At 39.2% G+C, this 16,520-nt stretch overlaps 2 protein-coding genes across 4 annotated transcripts in view; both read left to right on the top strand.

Moving 5' to 3' along the window:
* HAUS8 (HAUS augmin like complex subunit 8) overlaps positions 1-7,111 on the top strand; it is an 8,775-nt gene extending 1,664 nt beyond the window's left edge. Inside the window, exons 3-11 of the mRNA XM_035892348.1 lie at positions 51-106; positions 413-509; positions 1,186-1,299; positions 1,835-1,917; positions 2,555-2,626; positions 3,159-3,317; positions 4,198-4,339; positions 5,398-5,539; positions 6,313-7,111. Of these exons, the coding sequence (XP_035748241.1) occupies positions 51-106; positions 413-509; positions 1,186-1,299; positions 1,835-1,917; positions 2,555-2,626; positions 3,159-3,317; positions 4,198-4,339; positions 5,398-5,539; positions 6,313-6,433 (986 nt within the window). The 3' untranslated portion in view covers positions 6,434-7,111. The remainder of the gene's footprint in view (positions 1-50; positions 107-412; positions 510-1,185; positions 1,300-1,834; positions 1,918-2,554; positions 2,627-3,158; positions 3,318-4,197; positions 4,340-5,397; positions 5,540-6,312) is intronic.
* Positions 7,112-7,299: 188 nt separating this feature from the next.
* The window catches only part of CPAMD8 (C3 and PZP like alpha-2-macroglobulin domain containing 8), a 66,714-nt gene continuing 57,493 nt past the window's right edge, over positions 7,300-16,520 (top strand). For all 3 annotated transcript variants that reach the window (XR_004841701.1, XM_009636706.2, XM_035892244.1), the window contains exon 1: positions 7,300-7,401. Coding sequence is in view for 2 of the 3 variants with exons in the window: in XM_009636706.2 (XP_009635001.2) it covers positions 7,370-7,401 (32 nt within the window). In the remaining variant the exon portion in view is untranslated. The remainder of the gene's footprint in view (positions 7,402-16,520) is intronic.

Raw genomic sequence — 16,520 nt, 5'->3', positions numbered from 1 at the left:
CGGGAAGCGCGGCGGCGGGCCCGGCTGAGGTCTCTTTGCTCCTTCTCCAGGAGGAAGAATCGTGAAGTCTCGCTACCTGCAGTACGATAAGAAAGACGCCAAGAAGGTACTTGGTCGCCTCGCTGCCGGGCTTAAGGGTCGCCCAGCAAAGGCTGGAAATGGTGTGAGAGGCGGCTCGGACTTGTTGGAAACAGGACCGAAGCAAAAAAATTACTCTGCTGGGGTTATGAGGGAGTCGTGGTGTGCTACTAGATGCAGACTCGGGTGGGGCCTTGGGACTGTATTCGGGTGACTTGTAAAGCACCGAGACGCCCTGTGGTCGTAGCTGTTTGTTGTCAGCATTCAAGTCAAGACATATTCCTAGTCATGATTAATGCTTATGTTCAGATTTTTCTTGTTTCTCGATTATCAGGATATTTCAACAGATTCCTTTTCAACGTATACTGCTAAACCATCTCCTGCAGCTAAACTACGATCAGTTCTTCCTGAGAAATTTAAAACTTCTGTGGGTAAGTTTTACCAGAATTTAAAGCTCTTATTTTGTGAATTTGTATGTGGTATTTGTTTGTGGAACTCGTAACAACTCTGAAATGTTGTTAGGAGATGATGTTTTTGTATCACATCACTGCCAGTTACTATCTATATACAAAGGGGGGGATTAAGAAACTTGATGTGGGATTGAGAGGTGTAAACTGAAGCACATTAAACTCTTGTCTGAACATTCAAATAGAGAACTAATCTGGAATTGACTAATTGGGTTGTCTGAAACAAGAATATCTCTTGCCTTCTGCACAAGGCTTTGAACTACTCTTTTACCATGCCCTCACCGTTGCCCTGCTTTTTTTATTTAATCTTTTTAATAAACCCAGTGTAAGTGACTGAAAATTCCTGTCTGCAAAACAGTCCATTTTTATTTCTTTGCAAGAATTGCAACAGAATTTTCTGGTGAGACCTTAACTTGACTTGAAAATCCTGAGGAAGTAACATTATTCCTGTTTCATATCTAAGTGTTGTTGTCAAACTGTGAAACGTTTAAGAGGATAACATCCTGAACTACCTTATCTCTATACAAATGGTGTATATAAAATAAATGTGTAGAAGTTTGTGTAAGGTTGCCAAATATTAATGAAAGCATATATAATTGTGACCTTGTGCAGAATCTGTTCTAATTCTTTTATACTACAGGCATTGTCTCTAGCTCATTAAATCAGAGTAGTTTTGAGAAAGGTGACTTGCAATCCACTTTATTAGATGAAGATAAAATCAGTCGACCAGACCTTGATCTTTCAGCTATTAACGGTAACCTTCCACTCATACTCAGTTTCTTGTTTTATTATTTTTACCATATGTGTTGTAACTTGATGATAAGTAACCCTTGTATTCTTTATATATATACAAATGGATTTTGTTAAATAAGGTGAATGTTATTTCAAGTGTCTTTAAGCAGAGTTATTAAGACCTTTGGGGTTTAAATTAACCTCTTGATTTTCAGTATTTTTGGGTGCTCTGTTTTTTTTGTTTAATATAAAATATTAAAGAACAAAGTACTCTCAAGTCTTTGTTCCTATAACAGCTGGTTATAACTGGGTGTTAGATTATCAGCTCTTCTGAAAATTTTATCACATCTATCTGTAACTGTCACTTAAAGCTAAATGTTCATGTGATCCACATCTTCCCATGTATATCATCAGAGCCAGAAACAGAGCACAAGTCATCTTTACTGGTACACATAATAATTTTGAAATTATCTTTGCCTTTGAAGAGCCTCATGGTATGTTCACCCACCCTATATACTTTGGTAGAAGAGAGCAATAACTTTTCTGTTGTGATACAGATAAAACTGTCCGCAGAAAGACTCCTGGTCCAAACTCTGCTTGCAAAGAAAATACAGAGACATGTCAAAATCCCCCAAAAGAGGTGAGTCTTGCTGCTTTCATTTGTTAAGTATATTTATTTTAAAATGTATGAAATTAAGACTTTCTGTTTATCTTTAATCTTTATAACAACTTTGAAGTCCTGAGGTGATTTAAAGCGTTCTGGGAGAAGTCAGAGGATAAGTCTGTTCTACTGCTAGGAACATTTGTTTTGTTTATCACATGGCTCAACACTGACCGAAGCTTTGCTTCCCTTTCTTGTGGTAAAGAATCTGCTCCAATTGTAGCATCTGCTCCAGTTGTAGCATCTCCTCAAGTTGATTCTTTTTGTATTCCTGTCCATACTTTTTAATTAAAATCATGTTAGCTTTAAGTATTTTCTGCTCAGAAAACTAACACTGATTTAACCTAATAGTGCCTTATTTAGGAATCTCATTCTACATAGCACTGAAACTTCAAGTTCTCTACCAGTATTATGAAAATCTGCTGAAAATGTTATAACAAGTGGTGAAACAGAGGTATCTTTAATTAACACACATTGTGTGAAAACCCAAACTTTTTTCATCGAGTTGACTCTTGATGATGAGTCTAGACTGGACTTTCTGTAACTTATATGAACATTGAAAAAATAATTGTTTAAATACCAAAATTGATCTAGTGTATTCTTTTCTTTTCTGAAGGAAAATGATTCTGATGCTCTGATGGAAGAGCTGGAATCTCAGACACTGCTTTTAACTTACCTAAGGTTAAAGGTGAGAGTCGGTCAATTATTTGGTGTTTCAGATAGAAGAACTTGATACTGAGAAATTGTTTCCTTTCTTGTCTGGGCTTTCTGATCTGTAGAAGTTAGATTTTTTGTGACTTTACATTTTTATGATTGTAAAACTGTATGACTTGCTTTGAAGTTCTCTTAGAATGAATTCAGTGCCAGTTTATTAAGCTGGTGCCGGTTCCTCATGAAGTAGGGGTATGTAGAAGTTTTAGGAAACCCATGAGAGAGTGTTTGGAATTCAGGGTTGTAGCAGTGACTTTGTTTTTTGTTCACTCAGTGCTGTATGTGTATTTGCAAAATTTGCAAAATATTATTTGCAAAAAATATTAGCAGGGATGGGGAAAGAAGATGGAGTTGGGGTAACTGTAATGTACCGTGCTTAATGTGGAGACTTCTGATTCATTAATTGAAGCTCTTTGACCTGGTCTGAGGCTTAAGTTTGTTTATTCAGAATGTGTTAATTACTTACACGTAGCACTACTTTAGTTGTGAATATTTTTTGGATGTAATAGGCAGGAAAAAATCTTGCTGAGCTGGAGAAAAAAGCAGAAAAAAACTTGTTAATGTTATGTGAAGAAAAGGAGAGACAAGAGGAGAAGCTCTGTGAGTTGAAGCGTGAAATTCTACTCAAAGAGAGAGAACAGAAACTTGACGATGCATTAGACAAACAGGTAGGATTTATTACAATTTATGCTTCTCCTATATTTAAACAAGCTCTCTTATGAAGTGAGAATCCAGAGAAGATTTGTCTGCTTCTGTGGCCTGCTGGGGTACGATTTTATGCATCTTAAACAAAATAAATATATTCTTCCTGTTGTGGCATGTAATGCTCTCTAGTAACCTAAGCAAATGCCTTTGTCACTTTTTTGTTGTCCCTTGTGGATAGGCAGGAAGGAGAGGTTAGAGCTCTTAAGCAAGGGGCAGCAGTAGCACACTGGTTACCAGGGCAGTTTATAGTTGATGCGCAGGAGATGCAAGTATCTTAAAACCATGCGAACATTCTGCACTTACGCAATTACAGATATGGCTAGGGCTGAGATGTGAACCCTTAGATGAGGAGTGAACATCTGCTGTTCTTTATCTGTCTTATTTTTATCTGTTAGACAGCTATAGTTCTGGCCTGCTTGCAAGAAGGCAAGTTTCTAATGTATAATTAATATTTGAATAAATTTTCAAAACTGAACCTATCTTTGCTTTTAACAAATATGCAGCGCAAAAATTAAAAAATACTTCTGTCTTTTGGAGAATACACTGCTAACTACAGTCAAAGTATCAAATATAAAACAGTTTACCTCCTATGTTGCTAATACCTCTGAGCTACAGTAACAAGGAAGCTGGTATTGACCTAGGTGCTCTGAGGTGGTAGAGGAAAACCTATTAAATAGCATGGTAGGAGTATCATACCACAAACTTCTTGAATTCCTCTGTCAACAAGCATTTCAGAGTGGTATTTGGGGTTTTTTATAAATTATTTTTCTGTACTGAGCCGGGTGTGTAGTTACAAAATGGGTCCTTCTGAAGAAGTGTTGGTTCATCATGTGTCTTTTTCAGATGGAAGTGCTTTCTCCCCTTGTTCCTGTCTGTGAACAGTTTAAAGAGCAATATAAAAGCTTTGCAGTTTCCCTGGATGCCACTAGACATGAATTACCCATAAAGAATATTCACATAGAAGGAGATATGCTAACGTACCTTGGTATGAAAATTCGATTAATCACATTTACTTTCAGAAATGGTGGGGTTTTGGTGTGCTAAAATTCTGACATTGTTATTACTAGATCTATCTGTGGCCACTGGAGGAATTTTGTGTGCTCTTAGAGCTTGTATGGACACTGGGCTGCAACATTAGTCACATGTTTTGCTATGAATAATTCTTGTCTCCATTTAACCACTAAGCTGTACACTTTTTTTATCCTGCAGCAGGGAAAAAATTAACTTTCTCAACTAGAGCAGTCTTCATATATGCTTTCTTTAGCAAGTTTCTGTATCTTTCGTAGAGTTGTAGAAATAATGTGATCTCTTCTTGTTTCTGTGTTTGAGGGATAAAGTCACATGGGTAGACTTGCTCATGTTTCCTGTAGAACTAGAGCTTAAATATATTGTGTGATGTCTTTTGTCACAGAATGTTTGCTTAATAAATTACTTGTATAATAACAAGTATTAACAATAACAATAAATTGCTTAATATATTGTACTTGTGTTTTGTATTGAAGCCTGGACAAAAAGTTACATTTTTAAACTGGTCTGCAAGAAACGAGATTTTTAAACCATTTACAATAACCTTACTTACACTTTAAAACAAATGGAAAAGATTTATTGAAGAACATAAAATTCTTGTAAGAAGGCTTGAAAGGAAATAAAGATAGATTTTTGGTTTGTGAATGCTAAAGGAAAGGACTGGATAAATTTCATGTTGGGGGTTCATGCCAATAGCAATATGTAACCGGCCAGGGAATTTTGGATGTTTAAAACTTGTTTTTTCTCTTGTATTTGTCTTGTAAAAAATCTTGGAGGTACTCTAAATGAGAGCTTGATTAGCAATTTTAATAGCCTGTTGCTGGTGTTAGTCTTCATAGCTAAAAGTAATTTGGCTTTCACAGTTTTCTCATGGTGTGTTTGTGAAAGCTGAACAAACAGTAATTTTCCATCATAGAGTTCACCTGTCTCTCTGGTTACTCCAGTTATTCAGTAATCTTGCATTAACTGATGCCACTGTGTGCATTTTTAATAATATTTTAATATCTCACATTGTAGATGAACTGCGAAAGCAGTTCTCTATCACACAGGAACTTCTGGCAGAAGTTATGCCAAGCTGCTCAGAAGATAGTTCAAAAGCATTTAGCGTACTGAAAGAGCTTAAAGAAGTGTCTCAGAAACTGGATAAAGAGCTTCAAAGGTATTTACAACAATCAGGTGAAAAGACTCCTTGGCTAAATATTTAGAGGAAAATCTGTACATCTTGCCAGAATATATCCAGAATGTGTATTGGAGGAGGATTAATTGAGGGGATAGTAGCACTAAGTTTAATTCTGTTCGTAGAAGACATCTGTATTTCTGTCCCTACCCTACCTACAGCCACAGTAAATACTCTTGGGGTTTTTTTTGGTTGGTGTATTCTACGTGAGCTACTTTGATGTGCCATTCACTGACACTTTGGCTGAGGATTTCAGTGCGCAAGAATAGGCCTGGTAAAGTACAAATATGTAGGAGAGTGGAGAACACCAGGAAACAGTGGAAGCACTATGTCTTAAATAATAACCATGCAAATACATCATCCCTTAGGAGGTACAAGGTGCACAGAAAAGTTTTTCTTCCTCGAGTATTGTCTCAACAAATACAAAGTATCACTGAGGCCATGAGGAAGAGATAAACCATGATAAATTTCCTTTCCTTCCTTCATTTCCCCAGAAGAGAGTACAACTAAAATCTTTGAAGATTAATAGACTGTAAAGCCACGCATCTCCCTCTCCTGCAAACTGACCCTCCTCTCCTCCAAATTTTAGCCCTTGGGAAGAAAATTCACATTTTACTTTTTTTTTTTTTTTTTTCCTCCTTCTCGTGGCTGCATGGTAGGAGAATGATGCGAATGTCGAGGCACGTAGCCTTTGAGGTTAAGCAAAAGTTGTTACCCTCCAGAGTAACTGATTTAGCTTGTTTAATTTGTTCCAGGAGCTTCACACAAGTGCAAAACCTGTCGTTTGAAGTTAGTAAAGAAGTTTCTCTGCATAACCAAAGAATATGTGAAGAGAATCACGGACTAGATGTTGTGAAACACTGGTACTTCAACTAAGTTTGTGTATTGTTTTACTAATGTGTGCGAACTAAATCAATGCCAGCAGACTTGTTATCTTTTTACTTCTTGTATGAACATATAACTTGTCCAAGTTTTCAGTGATACCAGAATATGAAACCAGCAGCATGTATGCTTACTAATGTAAGAAGTCGAGTTTTCTTCTGCATGCTGTCCCATAAGGAGACACCTTTTTTTTTTCTCTTTAACATGAATTTGTGACCCCTTCCATCATTTCTGCCTTGACAATACTGAAAGGCAAAGAATAAGAAATGTTATTCTTAGCAAATATGACCTATGTGTTCTTGAACTTCGTGGTTTACTTTCTTGGAACTGACTTCAGGTGCACTGATTTGCATCTCTTTCTGAAGTAATGTTCCTTAGAGGGCAACATATCAGAATGTAGGTGTGGAACTGTGTATGTGGTGCTGTGTGTTTGCTGATCTCATCCGGAGGATCTGTAGGAATGTACAGCATGGTCATTGGTCACTCGGTGAAAAACTTCTCAAGGAACTCTTAATTGTCCCTTATTTCTGGATTTGCTGAGACGAAAAGCTATGTGGGTAGCAAGTAGTGAGGCTGATGATTGGAAGGAGCCTGTTCGCTTGTAACGAGTGGAATGTTTTGGTAACTTGTTGCCTAATTATCTCAGAAACAAATTATTAAAATCATAATGCTTTTGTATTTACAAAACACCTCTTTAAGGACTTTATTTATTTTTTTTTTAATAATAAAGACTATTTTCCACTGCTATATCAATAGCCTTCATGTTTGAATATCTTCACTGATCTCCTACAGAAGCTTTTGTTTCCATCTGGGCTTACATAGAGCTAATGCTACACAATATATGCAGTGATGGACTTACAGGCACTAACCAGTCCCAGTGGCAAGCCATGACCTGCAGGCACCCAAAGTGCTGAGGCCAGAAGAGTGTGAATGTGGGGAGAAACATCAAACCGGAGTACTGAGTAAGTGCCTGAGAAAGTGTGTGCTCTGTTATGAACACACACGCCAGATGTGGCAGGTTTTTTCCACATGCTCTCCATTTTTGTGCATGGAATGCATTTCTCTCTGAAAGACATGCTGTATCCTGTATGGTTTTTACCTGTGGAACCTCTTTCTGTGATGGTTTTTCGAAAGCTTTGCTTTGTATTTTCTGCTTAGTGTTATATTTCTGATTTACGCTGTGTTTGTAAAGCCTTTTGGGCTGCTCAAAAAGCCCTTGGAGCATTCTACTTGCACTCCTTGAAGTGCCATTCAGGCTTTCTTCCTGGTATTACTAAGGTCAGACTAGATTCTTGTCTCCTTTTATTAAAAATTAGGAGTAAATTAAGCTATAACAACTGGATCAGTAAGTTGTGCAGTGCACTGGATGAGAAGTCAATATATAACAAACTATTAATACTGTTCTTGCATATTCATCAGTCTCATTTTCTCGGCAAATTATCCATGAGCCAGTAGGACAGCAAGGAGGTATTTGAAGATATTCATCTGTTATTTCTTCTTCCTCAAACATGTTAGATGAACTGCCCCAATAGTTCATCTGTGTGTGCTGCCATTCTGTCTGTAAGTTGTAGAGGCTGCACGCAGCAGGATCACGCTCTGGCCAGGATCTGAGCTGCACCTACGAAGCTGGCCACTGGATGGGGAACTTTGCTAAGCAGCCAAGTCGTAGGTTAGCTGCAAATTAGTAGTCTGTTTAGTTTGGTGGATGGAGATCCTGGTAGAAAGACTCCTGTATGATGAAACTGCTGGTCAAACAACTGTTTTTCCTAGGTTTGGATAATTGCTAGGATGTGTGTCCTCATGCCTCTAACCTGCTTATTGTAAGTGTGTCATTCTGAGACTCAGAAAGTTAAGAGGGGTCTTATTAAATATGAGGGCAGAGGGATGAAATGAAAATCAAGTTTGTAGTGTCTTGATAATTCTGTCTCTGCACAGAGACAAGTCAGAATGTCTTTCCTAGGATTTCTTGATGGTAGACCTTATTGCTGGTCTAAAAAAATTATTGGTTAAGAAATACTGTTAAATTAAACCCATCCTCTTCAGTCAAGTGACTTTCTACCATTGAGATATTATTATGTGTATGTATAAATACTCAAATGTTGCTTAAGCAACAGACAGCAATATGAATGTTCAGTATAAAGTGAAGCGGAATGTTATCAGTTCTCTTCCCTGAAGATGGGTGGCAGAGAAAGGTTCTGTTTGCTGCCATCACAGTTAAAGGCTCTAAATCTTTGGGGGCAGTAGTTCATCCTTGCTGCTGCAGGTGGCGGTCGTTATCCACACAACAAGCCTAAGGCAGTGGGAGTCCTGGAGCTAAAGGCCAACTGCATGGACGAAACAATAAAGTGCTCGGGGATGTGCACTCCTTGTTTCTGAAGAATCATTGGCATTGATTTGAGCATTCTGGCCATTCTCTTCCTTAAATTGAACACTTGTGTAATTCTTTGTACAAATGGTAGAACAAGTGTTATGTAAAGCAGCTCAGCCTCTCCAGGAAAGGGTTTTAAACTATTTTGAACTGAGACTTTTCTATCTTGATTTTTCTGAATGCTCTAAGTGGTTCTGTTCTGGCTCTTTGCAGAAGTGTTTCAGGCTCCTCCACCCTGAAACAGCCACAGACATTAGATGCTGTCATATTTAACACTGCACAAACAACAACAAAGAACTGCAGAATCACTGGAGCAGGAGCTAAACAGATATGACACCACTTATTTTGTATTTTCCACTTATTTTCTGACAATGTCACATGCTCTGAATCTGTTTGGAGTCCTAAACAATTTAAGGGCTCTCTTTATTCAGGTTATCAATCTCTTCTTGGTGTTTTGTTTTTAACCTAGAATTAATAGTGTTCTCTCTTCTGTAACTTGTATCAGTATAGATTTATGTTCTATCTGAACTTGTGCAATACTTATTACCTATGTATTAGGTTTTTAGGCCAGAAGTTCTTATTTACCAGTTGTTCACAATCATGTGTCCTAAAGTGCTCTTTTGGGGGGGGGATTGAAGGGCTTCTTTTCTTTTCCAAAAACTGAAAGCAATTGTGAAATGAGCCAGCTAGGTCTGAGAGCCTGGGTGGGAAGGGGGGAGCACAGAAATTTAAGTACTCGTCCTCTGCAAAATTCTCTTAATTGTCTAAAAAACAATTGGCAAAGATCATTTTAAGCTAGGTTTGCACTGCACAGACTGCCCTGCCTGGATTCTTGTATTTCTTGGGGTGCTCTGACCACATTCTCTTCAGTTATACTGATGTTGCCTGACTATTTTGACCACCAGCTCAGGAGGGCTGAGTCAAAGCATTTTTTGGTGCAACTCCTGCGTCCTCTGCGATAGGGTCACCAGGGGTCAACGCAGGGGAGCATCCCTCTTTGCCTGTGGTGCGCTATAGTGAGCTGCAGCCCAGGAGATAATCGAGGCCCGTTTGTCTCTTCACCACCACCCCCCTGCCCCAACCCTGCAATTCTTTGTTCACACTAGCTTCAAATGGGGCTGAATCTTTGCTCATCAACAGCAAGTAAGCAGCTCATGACCCCGGCAGATGTTTCTGCATTTTAGGCTAATGAGAACTTATTGGATTACTGCAGTCTTCCCTGCCTCGGAGTAAATACCACTTTGTTGGAGATCCGGAAACTCATACTGAATATGATAAACAAACTGCTGGCTGGACTGTGATTGCCAGGACATGAAAAGAGTTCCACAGCGGCAGAGGATCTAACAGCTCTGAAATGCACCACTGAGCCACACCAATTAAGAGCATTTCCAGTGATTATGTGAGCATTCCTGTTGAACTCACAGAAATTATTTTAGGTTGTTTCTTCCACTGCATTTGTGTGTGGTCTGTAAAGCAAGCACAAGGATGGAGGGCTAGATTTGCAGAGTAGTCTCCAATGCCTCTGATCAGTTTCCTTTAAAATATTTCTGTGATAATGTATATGTAAGACCTATCAAGTTTCCTGCTGTTTCGAGATTTTAAATTAGTATAGTAGGGAAGCAAACACAATTTGCCTCTTTAGACATAACTAATTTTTTGTTTATATAGATATCGTGTGTTTGGAGATGGCCTGTAGGACATCTAAACTTAATTCCTTGTTTTAATATCTACTGCATGTGGGGGTGGGAAGTTAAACAGCTGACTGAACAGTAGGGTTTTCAGGACTGCTACCCAAAAAGATACTCTGTCTGTTGCACTTAATCCTTTCAGCATGCAGGCTTTGTTGTGTATTTCTTCAGAACTTTTTAGACTGTATTTCAGTAAGTGAAGTGATAAACACGTGACTATAGGAGTGCAGCACTGATCCCCAGCTAAACCGGGATGAAACTTATTAACTATAGAGCAATGCTAGTACATTTACGCAACTTCAGCATATTATGGACAGGGTAAGTATAGTATCTGTATAGGCAATACCCAAAGATGTTGAGAGCCCTTAACCCTTCTTGTTACCTTTTTTGTCTTCGCCTAACTGAACAAAATCTAATTTCTCAAATTAGTAGGGTTTGTTATGATAAAAGGATGCCTCTGCCCGTTCCTAGTCCAGCTGAATAAAGTATGTCCAGCTGAATTTTGTGTAACTCTTAAGTGTGGAGGCTTCACAACCTTGCTAGATCCCTTACTGTGTATACAGCTTCCACCAAACACTAGACTCTGCACAAACTTCTATTACAACAATCATATGTAGAGGATGAGTAGAAAAGTGGGAAGTAATTTCTTACTAAATGTCTTAATGACAGCCACTTCTGATTAAGCACAGTGCTCTATTCCTGTTCTAAATCAGCATCTGCCCATATTAATGATTTAGTACTATTTCAGTCATTTTGTCAGGAATGAAAATGTTATACTACTCAAAGATCAGCCTCTCCTGTTCGGTAGATGATTAATAGGCATTTTTGACAGAACTATTTAATAATTATATTCTTGGTTGTTCTGTTGTTATATGCTACTCAGATTATATTCTTATTTTGAACGTGCTCTTTAACCTTTCCTTGTAATTTTGTTCTAGAGACGCTTGTATTCCCAGGAGGCAGGATCAGTTTTGTTTCTACCACTCTGTATTGGGACTGATGTTGTAGTTTCTGTAAAAGGCACTATCCTCATTGCTGGTAAGCTTGTAGTAGTATGGCAAAGCCAACAGGACACTTGTTTTGCAGTTATCAGTTTCTATATTAGATACCTCTGTTTGGCTAACAGAAAGGAGGCTGACACAGAAACATAGAGGGAGAGCAAAAATGGGAGTTAAAGAAATGGGGGTGATTTTTTTTTTTTTTTTTTTAACCATGAATATAATGCTGTAAAAATTAACTAAGACCTTACTCTTGTCTGGTGGTATGTAATGACTGACACAAATTTTTTCCATTGGGAAGGGGGGACAAATGATTCTGGCTTTCCTAAAGCTGATGACTTGCCTGTTGCTTTTTGGGGTTTTTTTTCCACCCATCTTCCACTGAAATCTAGTGCCTACAGGACTTAATGCAGAACTACATAATTAATAGCTTTGGTTTTACTGCAACATCTTTTATCATGTGCACAATTTATGCATGTATTCTCAAAATCTTTATGTAAGCGAGTATTACCTCCTGTATCTTTAGGTCTGGTCGTCTCTGTGACAAATTGGTAACACCCAGGCTGAGGCAGTTATCAAAGGCTAATGATTAAGGGTGTGATCCTACCACTTGATTCTTGTGAGTAGTCTTATTGATTTGAATTTTGTAATTGAGGGGGGGGAAAGCAAAAGGAGGCACAGCTGAGAGTAGCAGTACTAAGTATTGGTTAGAGCTTAGTGTTAATTCTATTTTTTTGTTTGACAAATACCTGTCTGATAATTTTAACACTGCACGTAGCTTATTTACTAGGGAGATGGGAATTCATTGTTCTGCAGAGTAATGCTGAGGAGAATGTACAAGCACTCGGGATATAAATTAGATCTAGTCAGAACCAATATAAATGTACTCACACCTTCTTCTATAAACTGCTGTCCGTCCCTCACCTTTCTGACACACAGGCAGAGCCAGATCAATCCCACACACGCATTCAACCTGGACAACTGCCTGAGATTCCTAAAATTTCATGAGGAGCAGAATTACGTTTTTTGTAAACGAAATAAAAATCTGAACTATGCACAGTGCAAGCGGTGGGTGAATATGGCCCATAGATTTGACTGATGAATAGTTTTTATACATAAGCAGTTCTTACAGAACTTCCTTTAAACTCCTAACTATTACCAGATGTGGGTTGCAGGCGGCTGCTGGAATTCCAACACCTGTTGCATCACACTGAATAGGATTCATTTTGGCAGGCACAGAAAATTCCATTTCAGTAACTAAATAGTTTGAAATGATATCTAAAGCCTCCTTTTTTTTCAGACCAAGCTGATTCTAGCCTTATTTACAGGATTGCACATACTTTCGTAATTAGAAGATGGTTTGCAGTCTTTAGAGACTATAATTGCCTGGTATTTCTGGTAGTCAGTAAATATCAAATAGAAAATCTCCAATTTGGAAGAAATCTCCTTTAAAAAAAGTTAACACTGATTTAAAAGGGCTATACTCCACATAGTGGTAATTTCTAGCTGTGATTTCTGCAACGTAGAAATACACTGTTTTGTGTTCAGAAATGTTATAGCATGATGGAGCTCCTTTTTAGGAGCGTACTCTGCTGGATTCATCAACTCATTGCTGAATCATGTTGCTTCTTCAAAGTTCATACCCAGAGCTTTTTCAAAGATAAAAAGTGGATGACTACAGAATGGATGTTTGGTGGCATTTTGTGGGGGGTTTGGTACATACCCCGAAGATCTGAGCAACCTGATCTAATTAGCAGTGTCCCTGCTCACTGCAGAGGGGTTGGACTAGATGACCTCTAAAGGTCCCTTCCAACCCAAAACGTTCTATGATTCTGTTATCTCAGGCATGACTGTAAGGAACCATTTGAGGGGCTGCTCTATAAAGAGGTATGGATTAAGTGTAGAAACGATTATTTTTATTAAAAGCATGATGCTGTTTCACCCTAAACTTCCCTGATCTCTGCAGGACTATTACCAAAATCATTTTGATTGGTGAGGTATTGTACATCAGTTATTGGCTGCTGTGCCATGAGAACAGCAGAGGTGCTTCATTTTCATTCTGCCTCCTTACGGTCTTTAATCAAAGGGTTCCCACATGCTGTCAAGTGTTGGGAGGCTAATGTTAGTATTGCTACTTTGCAGGCAGAAAAATAGTGAGGCAGACAGAGTTCTGTGGATATACCTGAGAAAATTATGAAGCTGAAAAAGAATTTAGAATTACCAGATTTTGCTTTATCTTGACGTGTTTTGGTTTGTCTCAATAACACAAAAATAAAATTCCCACTTTAATGTTCTTTCTATTAAGTTGCTTCCATAAAGCCCAGCTGGTTTGCTTGGGAAACGATCTCTATGGTTCTAGAGTTTGAATGAGTTTGAATAACCTGAAGGAGAATGCAGCAGTAAGGAAGAAGCCACTCTTTTAAATTTAGGCAATCCAGCTATTTCCATTTCTAGTTAAATTTCAAAGGCTAAGCTGTGTTATAAACCAGTTATTTTACTAAGAGTATCGTAAACTGTTTGAAGTGTGGCCTAGGTTTGATGGAGTTGGTGCAAGTAAGCGTTGATCTCAGCTGTGCCGCGGTTGCGTTTAGTGTGGAGAAAGATAAAACTGAAGCTCTAGCAAAACAGCTCTTAAAAAATCTGAATGGTTGGCATTGGATTTAATTCCATGTAAAACTGGTGTAATATCAACTGAACTGACACCACCCCCAAGAATTCCTAGTGCAAGGTTTGTGGAGAGTGTTCATGTCTTAAACGAATTATCGTAATCGAACAAAATACATTACTTATTCCTACAGATACTGCCTCACTTGTATGCTTGACCATCGTAGCGAGTACAGGCTGGTACGTAACTCCTAGTGCAAGAAGAATAGTTCCACTGGAGTACAACTGTACGTTTGTGAGGACTGGGTGATCAGAGGGAAAACCTTTATGTGCTTTAAAGATGGAGAGAAAAGATGTGCAAGGAAGGCCTCTTCTTGACTTCATGCTTTCTTGCACGTGTCTTCAACTTTGGGCAAACAAGAGAGTCCCCTGGTAGTTCTCGTAGCGTTGTTTTGTCATGTGAAGATACATGAGCAGTGAAGTGAGCAAGAGAGGAGCAGTTGTGCTTAAATAGCGCAGGAGCAAGCAAAATGGATTCAGCTTACATAATACTAAAAGCTGAAAGCTGCTCCGAGACATTCTGCAACTCCTCCCACAGATGAGCTATAGCTAGAAAAATCCCATTAAAAATGAATTAAAATAACCTTTCCCAAGGTGGTGAACGATCCTCAGAAACCTCTTGTTCCATACTGAGAGCATAATTCTGATGTTCTTACTGGATTGAATAAAAGTCCCTCAATTCTCCGCCCTGATCTTGACAACTGGGGCACGTCTTAAAGCAGGGTCTGTAGACAAACATTAGTAAAGGGTTGTTGATGTAGGAAAAGGGGTTTAAATAGGCGATTGCTTTGAAACCTTTAAACTTGCTTGGCTATGATTTAATTCTTGTGTCCAATCCTAAAAGCTGTAATGAGCCTTGCAAACTGCATTGTCCTTTTGATCGGAGACTGTTAAGTTGTCTCTTGTTCTTTACAGAATTTTCAGGTGAGGCACGCTTTTTAAAGCCCTCGCCTAGCTTTCATTTTTTTCATGATTTAATTTGACAAAATCTGTTCTCTCTTCTAGATTTGTTATGCCTCTCCACAAAAATAAGACAATACTTCTTAAGATAGGTTTAAGTAGGAAAATGTAGCCACATCTAGCAGTATTATCCATTACTGAAGATAATCTGAACTTAGCAAGAAGCTACCGAGTTAGTGATTTTAGTGCTAGCTAGTGAGTCAGTGATTATTTTTTTTTTTTTTTGAAGAAAGTCAAAATCAGTGTACATTTCAAGCAAGATAAAAATGGAGGCACCATTTTGTTGCTCTCCTGGCTATGGACTGATCAGCCTCTGAAGTCCTGTTGCTGAAGTAATCAGGGCAACCTTGCTCCCTTTGAGGACTTGGTGTTTTTAGGGAATGGACTGACTTGCAGAAAATGTGTTAGCTAGTAATGATACCCCTACGATATATGGCGATTGAATATGGCGATTGAAACAATGTTAAGAGGGAGAAAAATTATTTTTAAAGTTTAGCTGCTTTAGCAACCTGATTTGCTGTTTGCCTTGTCAGAAGCTGGAAGAAAGGGCCGTTGGCAAATTGTTGAGTTGACTTTTGGATACAAGTCTGTATTTTTGCTAAATAATATGCTGGGCTCCTTATCAGTGATTTTTAGAAGAAATGGAAGAGAGGTTGAAATAATGGAGCTAACCTAGAAAAAAAAATAGTATTTCATGATTATTTTTTTTTTTGTTTTCCTAGTAGTTTACCTTAAGCCAGGTGTGTAGTGTTGGGGGGGGAAAAATGAGACTCAGTACCTCTGTTGAGGGTTTTCATTTATTCCTGGGGGGAGAGTTCAGCTCTGTTGAAGCACATCTGGGATTCTGGCTTGCCTGCGTTGGCTCCAGCAAGGATCGGAGGAATCCTTCCCTGGTATCTGTATGCAGCATTTAACCCATCACTGCGCGATGTGGCATCTAGTCTGTCACCCTGACTCTCTGCTGTTGCTTTGGATCTGCTTTTCCCCGGTTTGTGTAAACTCTGCTCTTAGGCTGCCCCCCTCTTCTTCAGGCCGGTGCAGTGAGAGCTCCCCCTCCTGTCTCAAGCCCCTGTGTCCATGGGCTGGGACAGAGGGACGGGGATGGACAGATGAGGGCCTAAGGATGGAGGGGGATAGAGTAGCATCAGTCCTGGCACCGGATTTTGGGTTGGAAAGCAGTTCTTTGGCAGCGCTCAGTGGAGTGCCTCGGGGTACAAAGGCTCAGCTAAGGGGACCGGACGGCGCAGGGGGTGCTGTGCCCTGGTCCGGGTTGATGGGACCTTTAGGAATCCGAAGCTTTGGCAGCTCTTGCATCTGCGTGAGGCAGACCGGCACCCTCGGGGGCCCGGGGAGGACGGCGGAGCGCTCGGGCGGATGGTCCCCCGCGGCTGCCGGGGCTCGCT

The sequence above is a fragment of the Egretta garzetta genome, unplaced genomic scaffold (assembly GCF_000687185.1).
Source record: "Egretta garzetta isolate BGI_Z169 unplaced genomic scaffold, ASM68718v1 scaffold4, whole genome shotgun sequence".
NCBI classification, from domain to species: Eukaryota; Metazoa; Chordata; class Aves; order Pelecaniformes; family Ardeidae; genus Egretta; species Egretta garzetta.
This window is presented reverse-complemented; position numbering and strand designations above follow the sequence as displayed.